Source organism: Ciconia boyciana, chromosome 10, assembly GCF_034638445.1.
Source record: "Ciconia boyciana chromosome 10, ASM3463844v1, whole genome shotgun sequence".
NCBI classification, from domain to species: Eukaryota; Metazoa; Chordata; class Aves; order Ciconiiformes; family Ciconiidae; genus Ciconia; species Ciconia boyciana.
In genome coordinates, this window is record NC_132943.1 from 11,871,429 (window position 1) to 11,895,647 (window position 24,219).

At 51.0% G+C, this 24,219-nt stretch overlaps 1 protein-coding gene across 1 annotated transcript in view; it reads left to right on the forward strand.

Annotated features, from left to right (window-relative positions):
* The first annotated feature begins 4,575 nt into the window (after nucleotides 1-4,575).
* The window catches only part of ITGB5 (integrin subunit beta 5), a 64,348-nt gene continuing 44,704 nt past the window's right edge, over nucleotides 4,576-24,219 (forward strand). The window contains exons 1-4 of the mRNA XM_072874745.1: nucleotides 4,576-4,863; nucleotides 8,954-9,039; nucleotides 16,848-17,052; nucleotides 22,041-22,290. Of these exons, the coding sequence (XP_072730846.1) occupies nucleotides 4,758-4,863; nucleotides 8,954-9,039; nucleotides 16,848-17,052; nucleotides 22,041-22,290 (647 nt within the window). The 5' untranslated portion in view covers nucleotides 4,576-4,757. The remainder of the gene's footprint in view (nucleotides 4,864-8,953; nucleotides 9,040-16,847; nucleotides 17,053-22,040; nucleotides 22,291-24,219) is intronic.

A 24,219-nucleotide genomic window follows, 5' to 3' on the forward strand; every position in this document is an offset into this window, starting at 1 on the left:
TTTTGTAGCTTCCATGGAAAAAGCAGGAGACAAACTTTTTCCATGGTTGTGAAAACCCCAGCAGCCAGGTCTGCGGGCTGGCTTGGGGGGGAGGCAGCGTGGGGATGGCAATGCCACACAGTGCCCACGGCGTGTGCCTCTGTGCTCCCTCTGCCCATCGCGCTGCAGCCAGGAGGACCTGGCAAACAGCACAGTGAGGAACTGGAAAGGAAGAGAAAGTGTTTTCCTAAAACAAGGACTGTTCGTAACATGGTGGAGGTCCCCAAGGTTCAAACGAGTTTGCCTTTTATTTCATATCCCTGATCCTACCCCCCAGCTTGACCCCAGATCCCCGCAAAACTCCTTTTTATTAAAACCATAAATCACCCCAGCTGGATCATCATGTAGGTTCCCGTTTTGCCCATCTTTCTTTGTATGAAGAGCTGCTTGGACCAAAGGACAGAGGGATGTTCAGGACCTGCTGCGTGCTGGCCATGCCCGAGGCCAGGCTGCACCTGGGTTCCCCTTCCAGCCATCACAGGCTTCACTGGGACTTCTGGCAATGGGTAATCTCAGCTGTCTTTCTGGCACACGAAAAAGCTGTGCTTGAGATCCTATTGCTTCTGAATTGACTGCAGATATGATGGTTGAATGAGTTATGTCCATTAATGAGGTTATAATGAGTTATATCCAGTCAGAAGATGTCTCTTCCAGCTGGAGCTGCTGGTAAGTAGCAACCCTAAACTTATGTCACAGTGTCTAGAAACAGGAGAAAGTCAGAGGTGTCCCAGGATTTTGCTGCAGGATCAAGGCAATAGTTTGTGAAACATTAAGGGGGAGGTGGAGTGTCACCCTGAAACAGGCTGTGGCCGTGGGCTGCGGCTCTGGGACCGGCATTTTGCTCGGACTGGTGCAGAAAGAGGAGTCATTGCTGAAAATCTAGAACCTCTTCAGTGCCATGGCAGACATCTAGACATGACTCAGATGCTTTTATCCACCCTTCCTGCCATGAGGAAGATATGACAATGAAAACCTATCTTTAAAACACCCAAAGTATCTCTGATAAAGCATTTTATTTGTTTTGGCTGATAATAAAAGAGCGAAAGAACTAACTTACAATTGCATCACTTGCAAATGCATGCCTAGGTCAGATACACTGCGTTTATGTCCTGCTTTGACCATAGCTTTAAAATGCAAGTGATAAGAAAGCAAGCACAAAGATCAGGTCTTTGCAGCCTGGGGGTTTTCCTCTCTCTGTTCCATCAGAGCTGTGCAATGATACTGAAAAGCGAAGTTCAAGGGCCTTTGTGGCACCTAAATGCCTGAAAGAACCTGAGGGATCTCAGTCCCATGGACTAAGTGATCCTCAAGAATGGCACTTTGTAGACAGGAGACACGGTGGTCAAGAGAGAAAAGACACGGGCAGTGGCGATGGCTGTTCCTCTGTTGCAAGTCATCCTTTCACAATCCCCTGGAGATAGAGCCCTTCCTTGGGTTCCCATCCCAAAATTGTGGTGCTGCCTCAAACTCATCTTTTACTCGTTTGTATGATCCCTTTGTTAATTTTGTTAACACATGGGCACCTAAAGCTTTTTTTTCTCAGTCCCTTATTCAGCACAAGGGAATCCCAGGAGGAAGACGAAGGGCTTATCTGGTTTCCTATATGGAGGCAATCTTCTTTCCAGGCATCTGCTGTCACCCTGTCGCTGAATCTGGAAAAGCAGCCAGCACACGTTGGTCCAGCACCCTCATCATGGGTAAGCAGGAAGGATTAATACAAAGCCTCTCTGGAGACCTCATTTCAGGCCACACATTGCCTCTGCTGGTGCTTCATTTCTTGGTCTGCAGCCGACCTCAGGGACGCAAGGCTGCCTGCTCACTCCGGAGCTGAGCTGCCCGCCCCGTGGTGGGTGCATCCCCCATGTTCAACCATGTTCAACCACTGCAAAGTCCCCCCCTTGAGGTTACAGCTGCTCGCTTGGTCTTTAGTGCAATTACATCCCCTTTTTTGCTGCGTGCAGGGGCAAGAGTGCAGCGCTGGCTTCGGAGAAGGGTATTAACATCGTTCTCATCGGGGAAGCTGCAGCACTTCCTCCCTTGCAGTGCTGCGGGGTCTTTCCCTGTAGAGCACTGGGCCCACACCGTGGTCTGTGCGTCAGCAGTGGTCTACTGGGATGAGATATACAGCCTGTGAATCTGCGGGACCTTCACGGGGGTTTGGCTTGAAAAATATGATGATAAGGGTACAGGACTGATCGCAGATGTTGAGCACCGACAACAGCCCACGGCTCAAAAAACGTGTAGTAGCAGGTCCTGACCTTCTCCCTTCTCTCAGGGGTTTCTCGTGGGGGCTGCGCAGCGAGGTCAGACTGGGCACGGCGGCACCGGGTGCTTGTGGTGATGCTGCAGGCGCCCACGGAAAGCGAGGGCAGGCGCTCGACCTTGCCTGAGCCCAGCTAAATATAACCGGTGACTGATGAGCTCCTACGCCTCGCCTGGCCCCGGTCCCATGGCAATACATTCCTTCTGAAAGTCATCCCCCTCTTCCTCAAATCCTCTTCTCTGCTACTTGAGATGCCACAGTCGAGTCTCACAAGGCAGTTTTCTTCCCTCCGAGTAGTTTCCTCCTCCCGTGACCCTGCTTTTCCTTTCTCCCTCTTGCTCATTCACCACTTGCCCCTCTGCACCTTCTCCTTCCTCCCAGCGTGCCCCGGGCGGCACGGCAGGACACAGGGACAAGGGATGAGGGATGAGAGATGACAATTGAGGTATGAGGGTCTCCCTGCTCCTACGACCAAGGTGATTAAAGCTCTCACAGACAAGTGTATCTATGTATGCTTGTACATGTGGTTGTGTCTCGGGGTACTTGGGCATGGCCAGAAGATCTGAGAAAGGACTTCTAGGTCTACACGAGGCTTCTCTGGGCACTAAGGCTCGCATCAGGCATTTTATCTCATGCAAATGTAAGATCTGCATTTCATTTTCTTTCTCTTCACAGAAATACCAAAAATACGCCACAGAGGAACAACCCGCTTTGAAGTCCCTGCACACCATGTCGTGCATTTCCAGATCAGTCACAATGTGGCCAGTATTACTTTTATTATTAATAAAGGGTGATGGGATCCACCTTATCAGGCTCTTGGGATAAGTGGGATCTCTGATGCTGTCCCTTGCCCATGCACAGCCGACGGCTCGAGAGCAGCCTGCAGGTCACAGCCTTGCCCATGCATCACACTCCTACCACGGCAGATGTTTTGGTGAGGCATTCAATGATGTTTTTGCACTGGTTACAAGCAACATCCTTATGATGCTCCAGCAGCCACACCAGGAGTTACTCTGATTTAGCAGCACCAGGACAGTTAAAATGTTACAACTTTTGTGAGCGGGTATTTCCTAAGACAACAAATAGTCACTTTAAACCCAAACCTGGTGTCTCCCAGGGGTATGGAGAGGCTGAAGAAATCAGCAAGGTTTATGAAAGCAGCGTTGGAAATCAGTGCAAATACGGGGGAATTTTGGCTGGTGGCATTACAGTTAATCACTTCTTTCTGAGAACAGCAATGCAGCGTATTGGATTGAGGGAGCGTGTTTCAAGCAAAATCTAATGGTGAGATTTAGGAGACATTATAAGTGCCATGAAGGTCTGCAGGCCATGGGTAGTTAACTGTTACTACATACCACCTTTAAAATCAGTGATCAGCTCTACGGTTGATTTACGATTTCTTTTAAAAACAGAAGAAAATGGAAAGCTGCCCAGCAACCCAAACACAATCATAAATCTGCTGTTTCCTTTAGATCTGAAGTGTTGATGTCCCACCATGACGGGGACAGGTGGTGGGTGTGTTGACAGCGCCAAAAAGCCGGCAGACCGGGCAGCGCTGCCCGGATGCCCTTGCCTAGGGAGCCCTTCAGCAGATGGACGCGGTTTGTTTGCACAGAGAAAATCCCTGAAGCAGGAAAATGCCACGTAAGAGCGGCCACTGACCCGTGGGGACATCAGTGCAAGCCCTGCCGTGAGCCAGGAGAGGAGGGCGCGCATTATTCGTGTGCCTGTGCGTACACGTACGCGTGTGTGTCTGTGTGTGCGTGTGTCTGCGCACGCTGTGCGTGTCTGCCTGTGCGTGTCTGGGTGTGCCCGTCTATACGCGCCTCTGTGTCCGTGCAAGTTACGTACGTGTGTGTGCGTGCACCCGTGTGCAGGTATACGCATGCATGTACGCGTGCACCCTGCATGCATGTACGCATATGCAGGTGGGTGTGTGCACGTGCCTGTATGAAATGTGCATGCGTGTACACGCGTGATGTGGGCATCCACGCGCGGGCACGCACGTACGCATGCGTGCTTGTGTGTGCGAACGTGTACGTGTGCAGATGCAGCCTGGGTGTGTGTGTATGTGCGTGGGTGCCCCCGTGCACACGCACCCACACGTGTGCGTGGGCCAGGCCGTGCCCGCTCCGCGCCCGCGGGGGACGGGGTTACGCCTCGCTGCGCGGCGCGGCGGGGCGGGGAGGTGGCAGCGCACCCTCGGGAGCGGGACAGACACACGGACACACAGACACGCGTCGCGTCCCGTCCCGCCCCGTCCCGTCCCGTCCCGTCCCGCCGCCGGGCGCGGAGCGGAGCGCAGCGCGGCTCCCGCCGCCCCCGGGCAGCTCCGCGGCGCCGCCCCCGCCTCCTCCTCCGCCGCCGCCGCCGCCGCCGCCGCCGCGGCTGCACAAAAGGCGGCGGGGAGGGCCCGGCCGGGAAGGGCTGCCCGGCCGCCCCGGCCGCCCGCACCATGCCCCGCCGAGGGGGGCTGCCGGCCCCCGCCGCCGCCCGCCGGCCCCCCCCGCTCCTCCTCCTCCGCCTCCTCCTCCTGGCCGCCCCGCTGCAGCCCGGCAGAGGTAAGGGCCGCTCCGCTCCCCGCCGCTCCCCGCCGCTGCGGGCCCTGCGAACCGAACGCCGGCCCGGAAGGCGGACGATGCCCCAGAGCCGCGGCGGTGCGCCCTCCTTGCGATGTGCGCTCTTCCCTCCTCTCCCCGCTTTCCGGCTGCCTCGGCCCCGCTCCCGCCTCCCCGCCGGCGCCCGGCGCTGCCCGTTGCGTGCGCGCCCCTTCCCCTCCAGCCCCGGCGCCGGCGGGACGCGGCTCGCTGCCCCCGCTCTCCCCCGCCCGGGGGGCGGCCGGGGCCGGGGCTCGCTGCGCTTCCCCCGCCGGCCCCGCAGCGTCCCCGAGCCGCGCCGGGGTCCGCAGCCCGGGTCCCCCCCGCCGCCGTGCCCCCGGCTGCGGGGCGGTGGGGACCGCGCTCCAGCAGCGCCGTTGGGCACGGACCGCAGCCTTGGGCGTTGCGGTGCGGGCTTTTACACCCGCGCATTGCAAAGCGTGGGACTGCTACATGCACCTCTCTCTCTCTCCGCTTTCATGGAACCAGCTAGAACCCCTTTATTCGGGGAGAAGCGCTGCCCTGGGATGTTTGTCTGAGCAATGTGTATTAATTGATTGGATGAGGAACAGCAGCAGAAAACCACAAGCGCTCGCTCTGCCAGTGCCCGATCGATCTCCACGCTCTCACCTTGTATCGTTCCCCCACGTAAGCTTTGTGCCCAGGGAGCGGTCCTTGTCCCCGGCGAGGATGCTCTCCGGGCTCTGGATGCACTCGGAGACGGCGGTGCAGTTTGTGACTCTGCCTCAGTAGTACTGGAAAGGGCTTTTCTCTCCTCTCGGAGCACTCGGGAAAACTTTTTATATAAAGGGAGCCCACAAAATGCCTGAGTCCACCATTCCGATACTTACTCTCAGTGCTTAATGTTTTAATGAGTTATCTTAACAAGAGGCTCATCTTACAGAGTGCTGTGGCACGCGACTGCAAAAGCCCTGAAGAGGATTTCTTAGCTTTTTTATTTATTTCTCTTGAGAGTCTGATCCTTAGAACCGATGATTCAATAATGCAGCAGACCATCTCAGGGAAGAAGCTGTTAGAATGCTTATTGTAAGCATAAATAAAATGATCGGTTTTCACTCGTAGCTGGATAAAGAATAAAGTACATAACTTTTTCTTTTTTTTTTTTCCCAAGCAAGCCAGCAGTACATTCATCCCAGTTTGAGGAGCTGCCCAAACTAGGGTTTCTTGCAGAACAGGTTTAAAATGAGGTCTGATTGCCTGGAGCATCTTTATGAGTAAATTGGTTGAGTACCTTTCATGAGAGTTTCCTATCTTGCTCTGCATCAGTAGTTTGATGTATTGAAATCTCAGCTGTCTAGTGGGATGCACTGTCTTCCTCTGCTTTTTTGGGCTCTCCTGCGGCTCAGCCCAAGGGAAGGATGTCATCTGGAGATGCTCTTCTTGCCTGCTAGACACTGCTCTGCAAAATGAAATAAGGTACAGGGCTTAGGAGTGAGGGTGAAGGACCGTATGTGGGGTGTGGAGCTCAGCTCTCCGGGGGCTGGAGTATTTTCCTCCAGTGTAATCCCAATTAAATCCTGGATGGAATTTTCTCCAGTATAAGAAGTTTAGTCGAAGTTTAGGAGTGGTTTCATTAAATATATCAGAATCAAGGAGCAGAGTGAGTTTCTTCCCGCCTTACCTGGTGACTCACCCCCGCATCTGGAAGGATCTGGACTAGCGTGGGCATCTTTAGGTCCTTCCTTTGCCCAATTCAGGAAAGACTGTGCTGAATCAAGCACAGCAAAGACTTGCATCTGGAAAATCCTGCGTGTTTTTACTCCAACTCAAAAAGCTCGGGTTTCAGTCCAAAATCAGAGGGCTTAACAAAGCTCTGTTTTCACAACAATGCTGGAAACGGTTTGGTTTTGCTCCAAAGTGGAAAGAAAAGCATACTTGGAAACTTCAAAAGCTGCCACCAGGAGGAATGTCACCCCATGGTTGGCCACAGGAGCGTGGGCTGCTTTGGTCATGGCACCCAGTGGAAGGAGGAGACCTTGGTTTTCATTCAGATATTACTGTTACTAAGTAAACTCTCAAAAATCCAGCAGTCAGGAATAGAGGTAAATATCCTATTTCCATGCAGACGGGCGAGTGAAGCTGTGGGAGAGCCGGGGCTGGGTAGCCAGGGTACGAACACAAGTGTTTGCTTTATAAAGCCCATTATTTTTGCTGTGTTACCCAGCGCACTGCTACCAGAGCAGTGGCTCTTGAGGAAAAGCTTTCAGCTGTGTTGTAGGGTTTGGAAATGCAAGTGTTAATCTCTGTGCAAATTATAACTCAGTCGAACAAGTTACGTTTTACTTTATTTTACCTATATGTTTTGAGCTCTTGCAATGTCCAGGAGCTGGAGTATAACTTCTGTATGTGAACAAGGAATGAAACGCCCGGGTTGTGGTAACAGCCAGTGAAAAAAAACCCTAAGAAGGCTCTTGTTCGGTATGAATGAGCCCAAGCAGCCTGTCTGAATGAGAGCCATAGAGAAAGTCCAGGGCTTCGTGCTCCCGGGTTAGAATTAACCACCTTGCGGGCAGCAGAGACCCGCCAGTGCGGGGCTCTGACACGGTCATGCCTCGGCGACGACTGAGAATTACTGACAGGACCTACTTATCCTCTTTCTGCTTTTAGCCTAGGGCACGCTAAGTTCTATTCCAGCTGTCCAGCTTGATTCACTGCTTCCTGCGCTTGCAGCCCAGCCCTGCGCGGGAGCGATCCAGGCAGCCACCGCGTTTCAGTTTTCGGTGAAATATTCACTTGTGATACAGCAAAAATCCCTTTTCCAAAGCTCTTGGGGCAGAAAGTTCTTGGGACGGGAGAAAACTCTGCGTGGCTCTTCAGCAGCCATCGACAAGTCTGCGCAATCTGGAGATTATACCCACCAGCGGCGTGGTGCAATGGTATCTGCAGATGCAACTGGCTGAAAATAGAGGCCTGACAATGCCTTTATTGACATTTGGGATAGGAAAAAATAGTAGACTCAGAGTTCGAGCCTCAGGCGTTTGTTTGGAGTGTGCAGCCTCTGTGCTGAATCCTCGGTTGAAGATTTGTTTAATCAGTTATTGACAGTAGAAGTTAATAGCTGCATCCAGGGGAGCTGGGGCATCGGTGGTATCGAAGGGCACATTCATTGCCACTGGCATGCTTAAACAAGCTGCTGCATTCAGAGCCGATGCCATTGATGTTTGCTTCAGCTTAACTTGTGTGGTTCCACTTATTTTTAAAGCCCAAAGCCCAAATCGTAGATTTTGCAAGCAAAACTGGCTTGGAACCCCTTGTGCTGCTGGGTACCAGCAATCCAGGAGCAAAGAGCATCGCCGCTGCCCTGGTTGCTGCTGCCTCGGTGGGGGCAGAGCCCCTGTGGTGTCTTCCACCCCGGCCAGCTTTGGATGTGCCCCAGTGCAAACACCCTGCCCAGCTTAACCTGGACATCCTGTGGAAATGACTCCCGTAATAAATTAAAAGTAATTTACTGTAACGTGAGTCCACTATGGAAATCACCTGTGTGGAAGGGGGAGGTGGTTATCTTCCAATGCTGCTTTAAGATGAAAATTTTGGGGAGGGGACCTCCATATATTCAGCTGGAAAAATTGAGAAGATGTGCCTAGTGTGACTTTAAAAGTCGGCATCCCAGGGGGTTTCGGACAGCCACCTCTGTATTTCAGGCTAGTCAAACAGCTATTGCATTCTGTCCGCAGTGATGGAAGTATTTTATTAGGAGGATGAATAGATGAACTCTTTGATTAACCAGAAACCACTGAAAAAGAGAGAAGAAAACTCACCAGAGTAATATTTTGGTGGTTCTCAGCCCCCCAAAACCAGTTTCTGTCCTTTTCATTTTTCCTGGGGAAGGAAAAGAAAATGAGAGCTCCTTACAGGTGAAGAGAGGTTTACTCGTCTCCAGCCTTTTAAGCTTCTGAGAGATTCTTTGCTTTTGACACTGTTTGAACTTACAGTGTGTTTAACATCACGAATATCTCAGAAACCCCCTAGCACTGTTTTGGAATGAAGTAACTGTTCAGCCCACCCCATTGTCTGTTGTTCTCTCTTGCTGAAGGTCTCAATCTGTGCACCAGTGGAAGCGCCACGTCCTGCGAAGAGTGTCTCCTCATCCATCCCAAGTGTGCCTGGTGCTCCAAGGAGGTAGGTGGCCAGACTTTGTTTGTCTTGCATGCTTTTTGTAATGCAGAAAGGGAGCTATTCCCCTTCCTCACCTGTTCCTGACACTGTCCCATGCCAGAAGGGGTGGGTGAGGGCAGCGGGGGTTCCCACGCCCATGCCGAGAGTATTTTAGGTGTCTGTAACTTATGAGCTCTTTGACACTGTAGGAAATAAGTCTCTGACCCTGCTGGCCCCCATGCATCCTCAACAGAGCAGCACTGTTCCTTCAGGCCCTCTGTCCCTTCAATTACCTTCTTGTTTTTGGTGGGTGCAGGGTCCTTGCATGGGCTCTGTGTTGCAGGGAGCCTTGCTCGAAAGCGCTCTCCCTAAAAAGCCCCAAGCCCCTGGCTGGTGTCCCGCTACGTGTCCCTTGCTGCGTGGCCTGGCATGGCATGGGCTCTTTGTCTGTAACAAAGATGATTCTCCTCTCTGAATCTATTGTGTCATTTTGGGGACAACCCATGCTTCTGGCATCCATGTCGTGCCGTGGCAATGAGTTACACAGCTTAACTGCATGCTTGGGGTGAAAATGCATCCTTATGTTGGTGCTGAAGCTCCTCACCCCCAATTTAACTGGGCGTCCTTGGTTTGTGAGAAATTGCAGATATCTTTCCCTGCTCCCTAAGGACTACTCATGAGTTTAGAGATACATATATCTTATTAAACATACATCTTATCACATCCATTTGTGATTTCTAGAGAACAAGGTGTGTGAAAGGCCTGATAACGTCCAATGCATAGATAGCTGTTGTCTGCTTAGTGCCTGCATCTGTCCTAAATGTTTAAGAGAGAAATGAGGATGCTTACAAATGCGTGGAAAGACCCTGTCTACTTCCAGGCACAGCTGCTGTGCCAGGAACCAGCTTTGGGCTGTGAGAAACCCCAGAGCCGTGGATGATCTTGAACCTCTCAATGGGCATGGCCAGGAGTGATGCTTTCCTGTTCCCTGCTGACCCTTTTTCCTCTAGTGTGGCCATCCTGGTCCCGTTTTGGGGGAGGCAAGCTGTGGGGTTGAGCACACACTTCACCTTCCAGCTATAGCTAGTGGTGCTGAGCTGAGGATGCAGGTGCTGCCTGCGTGCCCCCCTGCTGCTCCCACCCCTCCTCCTGCCAGCCCTGCCTGGGGCGGCTGCAGCCCCCTGGGGCGAGGGATGGGGATGGGGATGGAGATCAGGGTGGGGTGAGGGGGGCTCCTGAGCCCCACGGTTTGTCTGGGTCTCAGGAGTACCCCGGCCTCTGGCTCTCCAGGTCTATTTTAGTGGGTTTTCACCCACTTGTAGGCACAGCTGTCCAAGGAAAACCTAATGCTACTAACACCATGCTACCTGACAGCGTAATAGCTTTCATGGGTTTTTTCCAGCAAGGCGAATGGTTTGCAGAAGGGAAAGAGTAAAGCAATAGATCCCGCTTTTGAGACATCTTGTAAACAGCTGTAAGAGCTCGTCTTCCAGCCAGCTAATCTGTGGTGGTGACATTGGATCCAGGAACGCTGGCTATTAAGTTATGGGTACCCAATAGCTTGCTTTTTTTTGTTTGGTTTTGGTTTTTTTCTTCTTGGCATCAAAAGACAACTTTTTGCAAAATGCTGCCAGTGGAAATGTTTATCTGGTGGTCGCTGTGACCACTAATTGTATGGCAGCCCATGGGCCTGGCGGCCTGACTCTTATCTTGCAAACAGGAGAGTTACCAAAAAAAAATTCCTAAATGGAAGGGGGGGGCCAAGAAGGAAGGTGGGTGTTTACAGGGAAGTGCAGTAATACTTCCTGACCTTTAGCCTGCAGCAGCTATTTAAAAATACATTTCAAGGTGTTTCGAGCCAAGAGCTTTAAAAGCTGCTGTCCCTGTTACACACTGCATGCTAAAACTTAGCAAGTTCTTATTCTAAATTTCTCTCTATATATTTTTTAGAACTTACTGTTTGAAACTCTAATTATTTCTCTTTAACTGAGATAATCAGGTGAGCTAATGGGATTGCGAAAGATATCTAGAGGTTTTCGACTTCAAAAGTTTTAAAGTAATATTATAAACTTTTAATATCTGCTTTCTTTGCATAGTCATTTCACCACCTTATATCCCTTCCCGCAGCCTAGTCAGGTACGCTTATTAAATTGCTTTTAGTCTGTTTTCCTTCTCTATTTCCATTAGCTGTCCTTCACAGCAGTATGTTGCCCAGGAGTGTATATGCCAGTCAAATTCTATAGCTCTGCAGCTGCTTGAGTATGAAGGCTACGATATTGGAGGGGTTTCTGCAGATGCTGGTTATGTTGTGGTAGGAACACGACCAGCTGATTAGTGTGTATTTTCTGCTCCCTTTGCATTTAGTTAACAGGTTTGGGAGCAAATTGGGCCAGCTGTTGTCATCTTTGTAGGCAACAATTAATAATTTTGTCAGGAACTATATATAATAGAAGTCTATAAGTATATATAATATTATTCTATGTATAATTCTATATATATTCTAATATGTATATATGTATTATGTATACAGGAAGTGAAGAGATGTATATAATATATACATACACACACAAAATATATATTCTATTGTACCTTCCTGTGTATATATGCCTTCTTATAGATAATATTCCTCCCTGTGGGGAATAACATCACTTGGCAGTTCCATCATACCTGTTCATTCTTTATCCCCCTGGGTGCCCGGCAGTGCTGATGCTGTGAGGGACACTCCGGCTGTGGGAGAGGAGCAGTACAAGCAGGGAAGCCATGCTCTTTCCCAGAGATGACCACGGTTCACGCAACCTCCTGCAGTGTTGCATCCTCCTCCATCACCCCCCGCGCTCCTGGATCCAGGCTCCACGTGACTGCAGGAGAGCAGAAAGTCTCGAGTGCTCGTGGACTGCAGATAGGGGTTAGGAGTGCGCGAAAGCAATTCTGCAGATACAAGGAGCCCTATCCCGAGGGCTTTCCAAGTGGGATAAGGTTCCTTGTATTTACGTTGCCTTGAATTGTGAGGGTAAGAGCATGTGTATAGATAGCTGCTTACAGCAGGGCAGTCAACATGCTATAAATTTGTAAGTGCCACCTCCTAACCTGTTAGTACAGGGTGCATCACGTCTCCTCAGCTTGAATCGGCCTCTATTCACTTCTGCTTGTGTTCAGCATCTCTGCTGCCATCAGAGAGGGTGATGATGGATGAGTTGATGATAGCAGCTTCTGGTATCCGGCAGCCCTGGAGCCCCCAGGGGCTGCTGAGCTAACCACAAGTCTTTGGGCTGTTGGAAATTTGGAAGCAGACATCAATTCTGTTGGCTCATGGAAGAATACCTTGAAAGGCAGGACTTAAAAGGGGTGATCTATTTAAATGGCATTTAAAAGAGGAGGTATATATGTGTGGCCTTAACTGTCACCTGAGCATGCCTTGAAACAGGGCTGTCTGGGGGAAATATGTGACTCTTGGGTGATGGAGACTGCTGCGGCCTTTCCATCTGTGCTGGAATCTGAGGACATTCCTCAACTTCTCCTGCAAGCTCCAGAAGAAGCTGGCAATGACTAGAAATTGCTGACATGCTGCTGGTGAAAGACTCTGGCTGGAAACTGCACGCTGGCCCGTGGGGTTGTTGTGATCTCCGCGGCAGCCTGGTTTTCGTGGGTGGGAGAGGAGGATGCTTGTTGATTTTCTGCATCAGGTTGCCCAGGCTTGATGAGGCTCATCGGGCTTGCTGGGGAGAGCTGGGAGCTCTGGAAGTGGCTCCAGCGCTGTCCTCTGAGCTGCCAGGTGGGGTTTGATGGACGGGCGGGGTTTGTGTTCATGATAAATCAATCTGGAGTGATTGCAGGGGGGATGCTCTCCAAAAGAGCGTTCGGGAATACCGGTATCGGGGGGGAAATCATGTCATTACGTTGCTGTTATCTTCTGTTTGCTGCTCTGGGGAGCAGCGTACCAACGCGCAGAGGCTCCTCTCGTTTGTTAGGTGTGTGTGCACTGGGTGCTCATCTGTGCGTTACCTGTGTGGATGCATTTATATGTGTACATGCCAAATAGAGATGCACATTAATTACATTAATTAAACTGAAATTTCCTTTTTGATTAATTGAACTGAAATTTCCCCAATGGCACCCTCTGTTTTCCACCAGGTTGCTTGTACCTCATCCTCTCCATCTCAGGAATGTGTGCCTGGAGGATGAGGAAGGAAAATCAAGGATGTTCCTAGAGGGAACATGTCAATTTTTTTTTAAATGGAGAAAGCAGGCATATTTCAGACTGAATTAATACAGAACTGGACTGATTAAAGCAAAAAATGGTAGGGGGCATGCCTAGTCAGGAGTTAGATACAGTCGGTTAGATACAGTCAGTGTTACTCTCCATTTTTATGGCATGAACCAAGCAATTTGTCTTAAGACTGTCAAACTGATGAGCATGTAATTGTCACACTGTTGTCTCCATTCACTTCTGGCTGCTTGCGTCCATTTGCTTTTGTGAGCTTGTTAGCGCAGAGGCCGGACCACAAAGTGCCCACCGGGCTACGAGCAGCCAGCGTTGCTGACAAGGACTAGGTGGGGTCTTCCCCGGCCGATGCCGTTCTGTGGCACGAAGCAATGCTTGGGGTGGTTCCTGCTGGCGGTGGGGTAGGTGCTGCGTTTCCCTCGGGAGCAGGCCTGCAGGCAGATGGTCGGCAGGTATTTGGGCGCACTGAATTGCTTAAGTAACTGTGAGGTGTCTTCTGCTCGGGGGAACCGGGGTTTGAACCGGCATGCCACGTCTGGGCCGCCGTGGGGCTGCCTTTTGGCGTGGTTGCTCGTGAATTATTTGGACCTGCATGATATCCTTTACCCTTCAAATCTTCTCATCTTTTTTTCCTTTCACTTAGCGTCCGGCAGCCTTGATTTTTTTTCTCTGTTGCAGAAAATTTTGTGCTTGAGTTGGATGGTACGTGGTAGCCACAGTTTTGGCTTTGGGTTTTGGCCTGTGGGTGCACGTGAGGGGTGTTTGTTTGCAGGGTGCTGCGGCCATTGCTGGGGCTTTCCTGAGGCCACTGTCACTCCCCTGCTCGGTGTCACCCTGCCTGGGTTAGAAACTGACACAGAAGCAGGTCCTGCAGCCCCTGGGCGCTGCGCCGCACCCCTTCCCCGGGGCGTTTGCACCCCTGAGGGGTTTATTTTCTTTCCACCCTGGGTAACGCAGCATTTCACTGAACAAGAAAGGGCCTGGATTTGATCTGAGCTGCAGCTTGTCCTGTGGCAAGTCCTCTGGGCACATTTTAGAAGAAATTTTAAGAGAAAATAGCTGGCTCAAGCAAGGGGGACCTGTGCAGAGGTGCTGCTGACCTGAGAGCTTTGTGCAGCTCCTGTCAGAAGGAGCTGTGTAGGGGCTTTTCCCTGACCTCCTGGGCTTCCTTTGGAGAAATTTTGTCATGGAGGCTGCAGAAAACCACATTGCAGCAGTAACTATTTCTTGCTGCCGTGCAGACGGACAGGCTTGCACATGCATGGGCGCACTGCCCCAAAAAAGCTTCCAGCAGGTCCTACACGAGGGTGCTCCTCACCCCACGTGCCAGCGCTGCCTCGTCCTCGGTGTGCGGGTGCTGCTTTCCTGTACACCCCTTGCTGGGATGATGAACATCGGTATAAACAGTACCATACGCAGAGCCGTCTCTCATGGTGTTATGAGCTCGACTGCTAAAGAGTAGCAGCTGGGGGAGGAAGCCGCCATCCTCCTCTCCCCGGGCTGCCCGCCCTTCCTGGCTCTTGTTCTGCTACCCCAGCCCCAGCCAGAAAATTAAGCCCTGATTCAAAGCCCTTTGAAGTCGAGTCTTTCCGTTCACATCAAGAGGCTTTGGAGCAGACCCCAGGGAGGATTGGAAATGCCTGATAAAGGCTGCAGTTGCACACGCAGCCCTAAATATCGTCCTATTTGGATACTTCTCTCCAGTGTTAATTCCTGGGGAATAACTAAAGGTTCCCAGCTGCACTCGCGGTGCTGTTTGTGTTGCCTTTTGAACAGCCACAGTGTCCTTTCTAATAGGTGGCCAGCAGAAATGAGCTTGCAGAGGTGCTCACCTGGAGCCATGGTCCAGGCAGGAGAGCATCTCCCCACAGGTGCCCTGCTGCTGGGCGGACCAGCCCAGGAGTGCCTGGACCCCTCTGGCTTTTCACTGACTTTAGGTCAAACCACATCCAAGAGAAACTTTTGTCCAAGGCTGCCCGAAACATGCTACTCTGAAAGGCTAGGCATTGTTTTTGGTTGTGTGAGGGATTCTGATTTTTATTTTGTCATGCTGGAGATGATTTAAATAGTCCCAGTCCTCCTTTCTGGAATTTCATCTGTTTACACGACACGTTCCAAGAAATTTGTGCTCGCATCCATCTGATGTGCCGTCTCCTTGGCTGGACCCTGCTGCTGGATGCTGGAATGCAAATCTCACATTTTTCAAATAGCATTGGGACCTCATAGTGAGAAAATGCAGCAGAGAGCCTCTGCCTGCGTCCCCGGGCCCTGCGGCCGAGGCTGTCCTCGGGGGACCCCTGGAGCACCCCGCAGGGTGCGAAGGCAAGATCTGTCGGATGACCTCTCCCTCCTCGATGTCTCCCCCATCCTCTGCCATGCTGGAGCATCACCAAAAAGTGGGGTTTGTTCAGCCCTGCTCCAGTTTTTGGCTGCGCAGCTGAAGGAGGGGCTGGCGTGGCTGCGAGCATCTTCTATGCATTATTTCATGTCATTTTAGTCCATCAGCCCCGGAGCAGAAGACAGTTGCCTCTATTGTTGTAGTGCAGAAATAAGTAGGAATCGGCTGTTGAAAATTCAGTAAGTTTTGGGCATGCGACTCGCTCCCTTTGGCCCTTTTTGGGGGGGAAAAAAAAAGGCATTCTAACAAACGGGCTCTTTGCAAAAGGCTGCATTGTGCAGCCGGTTGTTCCCCAGCGCTGCCTCGCACAAGGCTGCATTGTGCACCACGCGTGGGGCTCGCCGCGAGGGCTGGAGCTCTGGGGACGGGCGCTGGGAGACTCCCTGCCATGGCAGCCCGTCCTCCGGGAGCGAGAGGCCGCCTGCGCCTCAGTGCCTGCGGCGGGCATGGGCTGCCTTTTGACCAGCTCCCATGCAGGCTCTCTCACCTCCCTTATTCTCCAGCAAAGCTGCCCGGCACAGCCTGCCCACGTCAAACCGCTCCGCTTGCCGGGGTCACTTTTTTTTTTTCCCCACGTGATGGTGCCATGCCAACGCCTGCGACGCAGAGGTGTGAGGGAGGGGACACGCGGTGCTTGTGTGGGGACGTGTGGCGTCTCCGCACGAGAGGAAGAGGGCGCAGGTCCCTGGAGCCACCCAGCCTCAGTCCCCAGCTTCACATCTCTGCTTGGCGCTCTGGGTTGGTGGGTTTGTCCTGCTTCCCACAGTGCCACCTCCTTGTCCTCTCTTCTCTCTTTTGCAAAGCTCCTTCAAGGTGATGCACATGCAAGAAATAATGGCTTCTCACCTTTTCCCCTTGAGGAGATGGGAGTTGGCTGTCCACGCCGCAAACCAAACACTTCATCTTGCTTTCACAGGGCTGGGAGCAAGTGCTGCTGTTGTGGCTGGGTTGAAAACCCAGGCTTAGCTTTCTGCTGTGGTGGTCTGTGAGTAAATTCAATTTTCAAACCCTTGCAGGATTTTGGTTTTGGTAGATCCCTTTGAAGGCTCAAGGCTCAGCGTGGGCTGCTTTTGAGTACAGCCACCACAAATGACACCAGCTTTTCCTTGTCATCTGCTGCTTGCTACAAATAGCAGCATGTCAAAACAAGCTCCTGCTGTGGGACTGATATCTCTCCCTCCCCTTCCCTTTTGTCCGTTTTTCACCCCCCAGGAGTTTGGCAGCACAAAGTCCATCACGTCGCGGTGCGACTTCCTGCAGAACCTGATTGCAAATGGTTGTGCCGGAGCCATTGAAAACCCTAGCAGCAGCATCAATGTGGTGAAGAACGTCCCTCTGAGCAGCAAGGGCTCCGGCCAGACCCACCTGGATGTCACACAGATCATGCCTCAGAAGGTGGCCTTGAATCTTCGTCCTGGTGAGTCCCCAATGGCTCTGAGCCATATGCTGGGGTGTGCTTATTGGGGGTGAGAAAGGGTGCCTGGGACGTGCTGAGAGCCTGTTATAGCCTGTGACCTTGTAGCCCCCTAAAGAAGTTGGCTGCTGGCCCCTTCCAGAGCCCGTGAACTTCGGTGGTGCATCATGAACAGGTTTGGGGCTGAGGTGTATCTTCTCTATGAGAGGACACTGCCGTTATGCAAGGTCAATCAAATTCCACCCAAAACTGTTGTCAGTACTAGTCTTAACCTTTGCATGTATTTAAAAGGAACCTTCTCGACTTAAAAAATGTAATCACTGGGTGGAAGGAGTTAAAATAACTTTGGATCCTCCACCAGGCTGACAGTGCTTGACTCTAAACTGAGACAGCTCCTTCTATAAATTGGAAACAAAAATGCATATCTGTTTTCTGTCGGTATGCAAAAGAGACGTGGCATCAAGGCCGAAGGTGGAGAGTTGAACTTGTGACTCAGGCCTTGGACTGTGGCCAGATCCCTGTTTCATTCCCCTGAGCCATCACTTTTCTTCAATCTTTTCATTTTAATTAAAAATTAGAAGGGAAGGGCTAGGCTGAGCCATGTGAGTATGCTTGTTATCAAAAGTTTTTGCATGGTGAGGGGAGGCTTTAATGTGGGTTCAGAATTCTTGCAGAAATTTGGCAGCCGATATTTCTGAAGGGGGGGAAAAAAAACCTCTTTATTGCGAAGTTAAGAAGCAAATATAAAGGCTCGATTCATTATAAGCAATTGGTGTGGGTTTCTAAGGCTTACAGTTTTGTGACAGCTCTCATGAGCATACAGAAAAATGAAATATGATGTTTCACCCAAGAAGAAGAGGAGTTTGAGCTGGTGCTCACGCTACCAGTGCTCTCCCAAAGCCTACCAGTTGCTGCAGGATTTTTTGTTTCAATTCTATGGGTTGGATAGTCCTCATGTCTCTTAATTAGCTCTTCCTAAGCAGTATGACTGGTGTCATCAGTCAGACCCTCAAAGGTAAAGAGATATTGCTTCAAAGCCTTAAAAACAGATACCTGAGGGTAGTTGTCACTGGGTGCGTGGCTAGATGCATGGCTTCTGCAGCTGAATGTGGCTGATGAAACAGGTTTGCTCCCATAAAAAAAAGGGAGTTGTTATTGCTCCTGTTTCTTGAGGCAATTCCTGGCAGAAAGGGCTGGCTCAGCTTCGACATCTCGCCTCCCGCAGACCCTCTGTCACGTGCAGTGCCTGGTGCTCAGCAAATTCCCCTTTCCCCATCCCTGTCAGTTTTGCCCAGCCGGAGGCGCGGATGCCCACCGCTCCGGTCTGCGGCAGGGCACGGGCGTCCGTCTCCCTGCGGCTTGTGCCGTCGGGTGCTTTTGGGCCAGGGAGCTCCCCTCCCTGCGTGCTTGTTTCAGAGCATCGGAGTCGTTGCAGGAGGAGGGACATACCTAGATGTTTTTAATAGTATCTCCCATTTTTGCTCTCTTTTTGATGTTGGGCAGCACTCCATGTTACCAGGGCTGATGACTTCCTAAACCCCTGTATTAGCATCCTCAGTTTAAATTATCCATTAATCCTTGAGCTTGAGAATGGGTCCTGAGGGTTTCACCCTGTGAACCCAAGACAAAAAGGAGACAATGTTGACTTAATTTGGGGCATGAAGAGTGTACTGTTTCAAAGATGAATTCACACGGCTGTCTGTGGCGATGGTGATCTTTTATTCTGAGACCACTAAGCAGAAGCAGAAGGGAGCGAATAGTCAATTGTTTGCTGATCCCACCCAAGCAGTTTGATCTACGCATCCCATGGCAGAAGTCACATCCCCAAATCTCCGTGCCCACAGCTAATTTCCAAAGGCCTTAAATTGATGTCCTTACAGGGTAGCTTTCAGATCGAGCATCTCGTTTTTATAATACTGCTTTTTAATCTTGGGTTCAGCTATAAAGCAGTGTGTCCTGGTTAGATGAAAAATGCGAATAGTGTAAAAGGAGCTTAAAAAAAAAATGAATAGTTGCAAGCTGTGTTGCCCATCAAGCCGTAAGCCTCACCAAGCAGAAAGAAGAGCTTTTCGTGGATAAGTGGTTGTTGAGTTTGTGTTCTTAAGTTGGCCAAAAGCAGTTTTTCAATTTTCTGCACTGCCTCTGTGTGACAATATCCAAGAAACATTTCTGAATTCAGTTTTGAGTTAAAAGCCTTTCAGTAAAAGCCCTAAGGAGAGGACGGTGGTGACGGCATGTGGAGAAGGAGGGCGCTGGATTGTCCCTAGTAGTAGGAGAGTAATATCATGCACAGAGAATAATAAATTCTTTTGCACTTACATCTGCATACATTAGCGATATTTTCTCTGAGATAATCAATTTGTGCAGTTAGGAATGACAGAAAAACCAGACCTAGGCTTCTGCTGTTTTTGGTGCTTCTCAGGGACTAATAAATTCATAACTATTAAGAGAAGAAGGTTTCATTAGAGCATCCCAAATACCCTTTCTGGCACAGGAATTCCCATCTTAGGACCTGCTTAGGAAGAAGAGTGTTTTGGAAACAGAAATGTTGGGAAATGCAGAAGGATACATCCTCTTTTTCTGAAAGGGTTGGGTATTTCAGTGAGAAAAATATATAGGAATGAAGAAAATAGGCACGGGAATGGGTTTTCCCAGAGTTAAACACATTCTTGCAGCCCTGAATTAAAGTCAAGCTTGCAATCACTGTTTCTTACCCTGCAATCAGTGCTAACAGGTATTGCACTATGTAAACGATATGCTTCTTTGTTCCCCACAAAATGCGTGCCAGGTACAGCGTCAGGCCGACCTGATTTGGTCGAGCTGCCTCGATCGCTTTGCTCGCTATAGGCCCAGTGCTGAGTTGCACCCTGCTGCATACCACATCTCGGTGCTGTGCCAGGAAAGTCCTGCTCCTGCCTTGGGTTCGAAAGACAGCTGGGGAGAATAAGGAGGAATACTTCTGGCAAGAGTTTCCTGCTTCCTACAGCCGGTGTCTGGGCAGTACCTACGTGTGCACGTTTGCGGACTGTGCCTCGCACAGCCCTGCCTTTGCCAGGTGGGGCTGTAGCAGACTGCAGGGGGGAGCACCTACCTGTAAGAGCGAAGCCCTGGCTTGGCAGCCACCCTTGATCTAAATGTGCAGGGAAATCATTAAATAGAGGGAAGGTCTTGGTTTAGGAGCTGTGGCTGACTCCTCTGGTACCCCAGCACCAAGCTGGCTGAGGTGCACGGAGAGCCAGGGGAGCAAAGAGCGCAGACCCGGATCTAAACCCTTCACAGCTCTGTTTGCAAAAGAGGCAGGCTCTGCCCTTTACGCACGTCCCCTGGGTGCTGGGACCCCGGCTCCTTCGCCGAGGGGGTGGATGTTGCTGGGCCAAAGCAGCTGCCGCAGAGGGCTGGGAGAGGGCGTCCGCTCGCTCCCCGCACGTGGGGACGGCCGTGGGAATCGCTACGAAGCAGACCCTGAGCCAGGGAGGGTGTTTGGGCCCGCGTGCGGCTTGGCCCAGGTGACCCCAGGTGCCGGCCGGGGCTGCTGCCTGCCGGTGCAAAGCCCCTCACGCCATGTCTTGCCAGCACGGCGGTTTTGGGGTGCTGCTGCTGCGTGTTGTTGGGCTGGAAGTAAGTAGGAGCAGCTGCGCTGCTCCGGACAATGAGGAGAACAATAAAACAGTTGGGGAAATGTTTTCACAATACTAAAAAATGTTTCCTTTCTGGGGAAGAGGAGGGGAAGCCATGAGTGTTTTGCAGAACCTGCCAGTGCTCAAAGTTCTGCCTCGGCCATGAAGAGCTGGGACAGGTGGGCGGGGGGGGGAGCTTGGTCTTGAGAGGATCCGAGTCCCTGGGGCTGAGACCCCACTGAGCTGGAAAAGGAGCTGAGGTGGCAGCTGGGGATGTGGGATCTCCAAACCAGCCTGGGGTTTGAGGCTGCTGGAGTCTGGGGTTTCCATTTAGACCCCTCTCTCAGCAAAGCGCAAGACAAACCTTTGCCACCTCCTCTCTGGCTCCACCGAGGTCCATCTGGGGTGAAACTGAGCTCACTTGGAAGCCACTTCACCTTTTCCGAGGTGTGGGCAGTGCCAGCAGCGGCCTTCCCCGCCCCGGGCACCCCTCCTGGAGGGCATCTGCAGTGGGGGCGGCTCGGCGGAGGGGGAGGCTGGGGAAGGCCTTTCCTCTGCGCAGCCTGTGACTCAGCCCTCAGCTCCTTCCCTTGTGTTCACCGCTTCAGGAAGCTTCATCTCTGCCTCGGTACTTCCCCAGGTGACCCTGACAGCCTTCTTTCTCCAGTTCACTTCCCTTTTGCCCTGCTTTCTCCAGAATGATGGTGGCACGGCTCTTTCTGGGGAAGAGGTCCTTTTCAAAGGTGTTTCTTCTCTGTGTGCTTCGACTTGACTTCCCTGCACAGCTCAGGGGACATCTTGCATTAATCTCACACTGGCTGTTTTCTCCTGACCCTCTTCCTTCTCCTGCTCCACCTCTTTCTCTCTTTTGTGCAGGACTTCTTGGACTGCTCCTGGTTTGCTTTGAGGACGTACCCAAGTAAGCGTGTGCAGGGTCCCTCTTTCTGTAGTCCATGAGACATTCATTTGATGTTCACTCTGCGTGCTTTTCTTTCCAGTTTTCTAAGAAAATGGACCCTGGACTGTACGCAGTCTGGGGCAGCAGCATTTTTCATGTGTCCCCCCTTAGATGCTCTCTCAGCTGAGATGGAAAGACCCTTTCCCATATCTCCAAAGTAAAATAGAGACATGCACTCTATAGATGTGTCTTTTTCTTGCCAGCCAGTACACTACATAGCTTAAAAGGACCCAAAGTAATTACCTGCTTTCCTCTTAGTCTCCTAAGGGATGGATTTGGAAAAGCTTATTCCCCTCACCCTCTTCTTTGGAAGTGATCTGTCTGCTCTGCAAGGGTGGGGGAAGAAGCCTGCGGTCTGGATTTTATGTGTGCTAGGAGTTTGCTTTTCACCCCTCTCAACTCTTGTGTGTGTGCAGGTGACCAGACCTCCTTCCAAGTTCAGGTTCGGCAAGTGGAGGACTATCCTGTGGACCTCTACTACCTGATGGATCTCTCCCTCTCCATGAACGACGACCTAGATAATATTCGCAATCTGGGGACCAAGCTGGCTGAAGAGATGCGAAAGCTCACTAGCAATTTCCGGCTGGGGTTTGGCTCTTTTGTGGACAAAAACATTTCTCCTTTCTCCTACACAGCACCAAGATACCAAAACAATCCCTGCATTGGGTAAGTGGTAGGTGTACCCCGAAGGGACAAGCCCTGTGTTTGCATGGAGCCTGGATGCAATCTTCTCTTTCCATTCTTGTTTTAAATAATGAACCACACAAGCCCCAGCATTTGGGAATGCTGATTAGCCGCGGCTGCCGCTGTGATGCTCCAGAGCGATTCAAAATAGAACAACTTCCAATTTTGCAGTTGCTGTTGGGAGATCTCTGCATCTAGAGTTGGGAGACTGTTGTGTCGGGAGCCTGAAGCTATTTTTAAGTACCTGAAGAGGATGCAGACATAGCAGGCTTTTTTACAGACTTTAAGAAAAAGGAGCAAGAGCCAGAAATTCCTGATTTCTGATCCTAGTTCTGAGTCATAGTTTGGCCTTGAGTAGATCAATTAACCTCTTTGTCTCCATTTTACAGATAAGGAGACTGAGGCAATGTAAGTCCTTCCCAACAGAAATGTTTGGGGAAACTGAGATTTGTGAGAGCCTGTAGGACTGATTAATGAGTTCTTGCAAAGTGTTTTGAAGACGTCAGGCAGGTTTTTTCATCTTAATTGCTGTGGAAGGAAAGCAAACTGGCAGTTGCAAAAGACACAAATGATATGGTTTGCTTTGTGGTGATATCAGTCTTCCTCCTTTTTTTTTTTCTGAAATCGTTTTGTTTGCCCTTTAACCGCCAGAGTCGCGATCAAGTCCATTGAATCGGGGATTATGCCAGAGTGAAATTGAGTGTAGTGGAGGGTGTCCAGGCTCAGATGGGTTTGGATGTTGGCATGAAAGGATGGATACAGCAGCAAGTGCCCTCCTGGGAGAGTGTCACCGTTGACACTTACCTTCGTGGTGCTGTCTTCACCTCACCCATCCCTGGGGTGCTTCCTAGTCGTGTAAGGGCAGTAAGGTTAGCACTTTTGTTTGAGCCGTTCATGGATACTTACATTGTAAGATCACAGCACAGGCAGATGCCAAGCTCTGCAAGCGTGCATCCTTCAAGTTTTCCATATGAGAGGCAGATTAAAGAGAGCTTGCATCAGCTATGAGTTTCTAGGCCAACTTTTTGCGTTGACCTAGCATTTGGCATCTCATTGCACATTGACCACTGACCAGACAAAATTACCTGTATTCTGTTTTCACCAGTTCTGTCCAAAGAGGAAAGTCAAATAGATTTTAAAACTAAAAACTCATGCTTTGACCATGAAGCATAGCCAAAACTGAGCATGCTGACTGAGCCAGGGAGGTGGCTCTCTGCTGCCACAGCACCATACACCATGCTCTTCATAGCTCTTCCCTACAAAAATTTGGCATGGCCTCAGACGGATGCGCTTAGTCATCTCCGTCGTCCTCAGTCTCCATCACCTGCTCACATTGCTCGTGGGCTGGGGCAGGGTTTCACTCCAGCGGGGGAAATCTCAGAAACGTTGTTTGGCTGGTGTGTGATTTAATTGAAGTGACATGGCTTTTGCCGAGTGAAATAAGGTGAAAGGTGCAGGAGGGGAGGGCAGGGATGGGAGAGGAGCAGAGGATGGAGCTGGACAACTCTGCAGCGAGGCATGCCTGAAACTGCTGATGCCCTTTTGTCAAGGGCATCCAGAGCTGTCGCCTCATCTTCTCCCACCATGATCAGGCTATCTGCATGTCCTTTTGGTTTTACCAGGTGGTTGCTTTTCTATTTATGGGTTACATTAAGCCAGCCTGGTCTTGGGAAACCATTTAGGAAGGATTGCGCAAGGCAGCTCATCTGGTGGGCGCTCCCTTCCAGTCGCCATCTGTGTCTTCTTCAGCCAAACCAGAGATGCTGGCTCCTTGTTGTTCTCCGGTGGTGTCACCTTTCCCTGCCTGCTCTGCGAGTGGGCTGTCGCTGCTGCCAGGTGGCTCGCTGATATGGGTTGTGAGGTGTGGTTTTGTTTGCAGCTATTTCTAATGTCAAAGCAGACTTTGTCCAG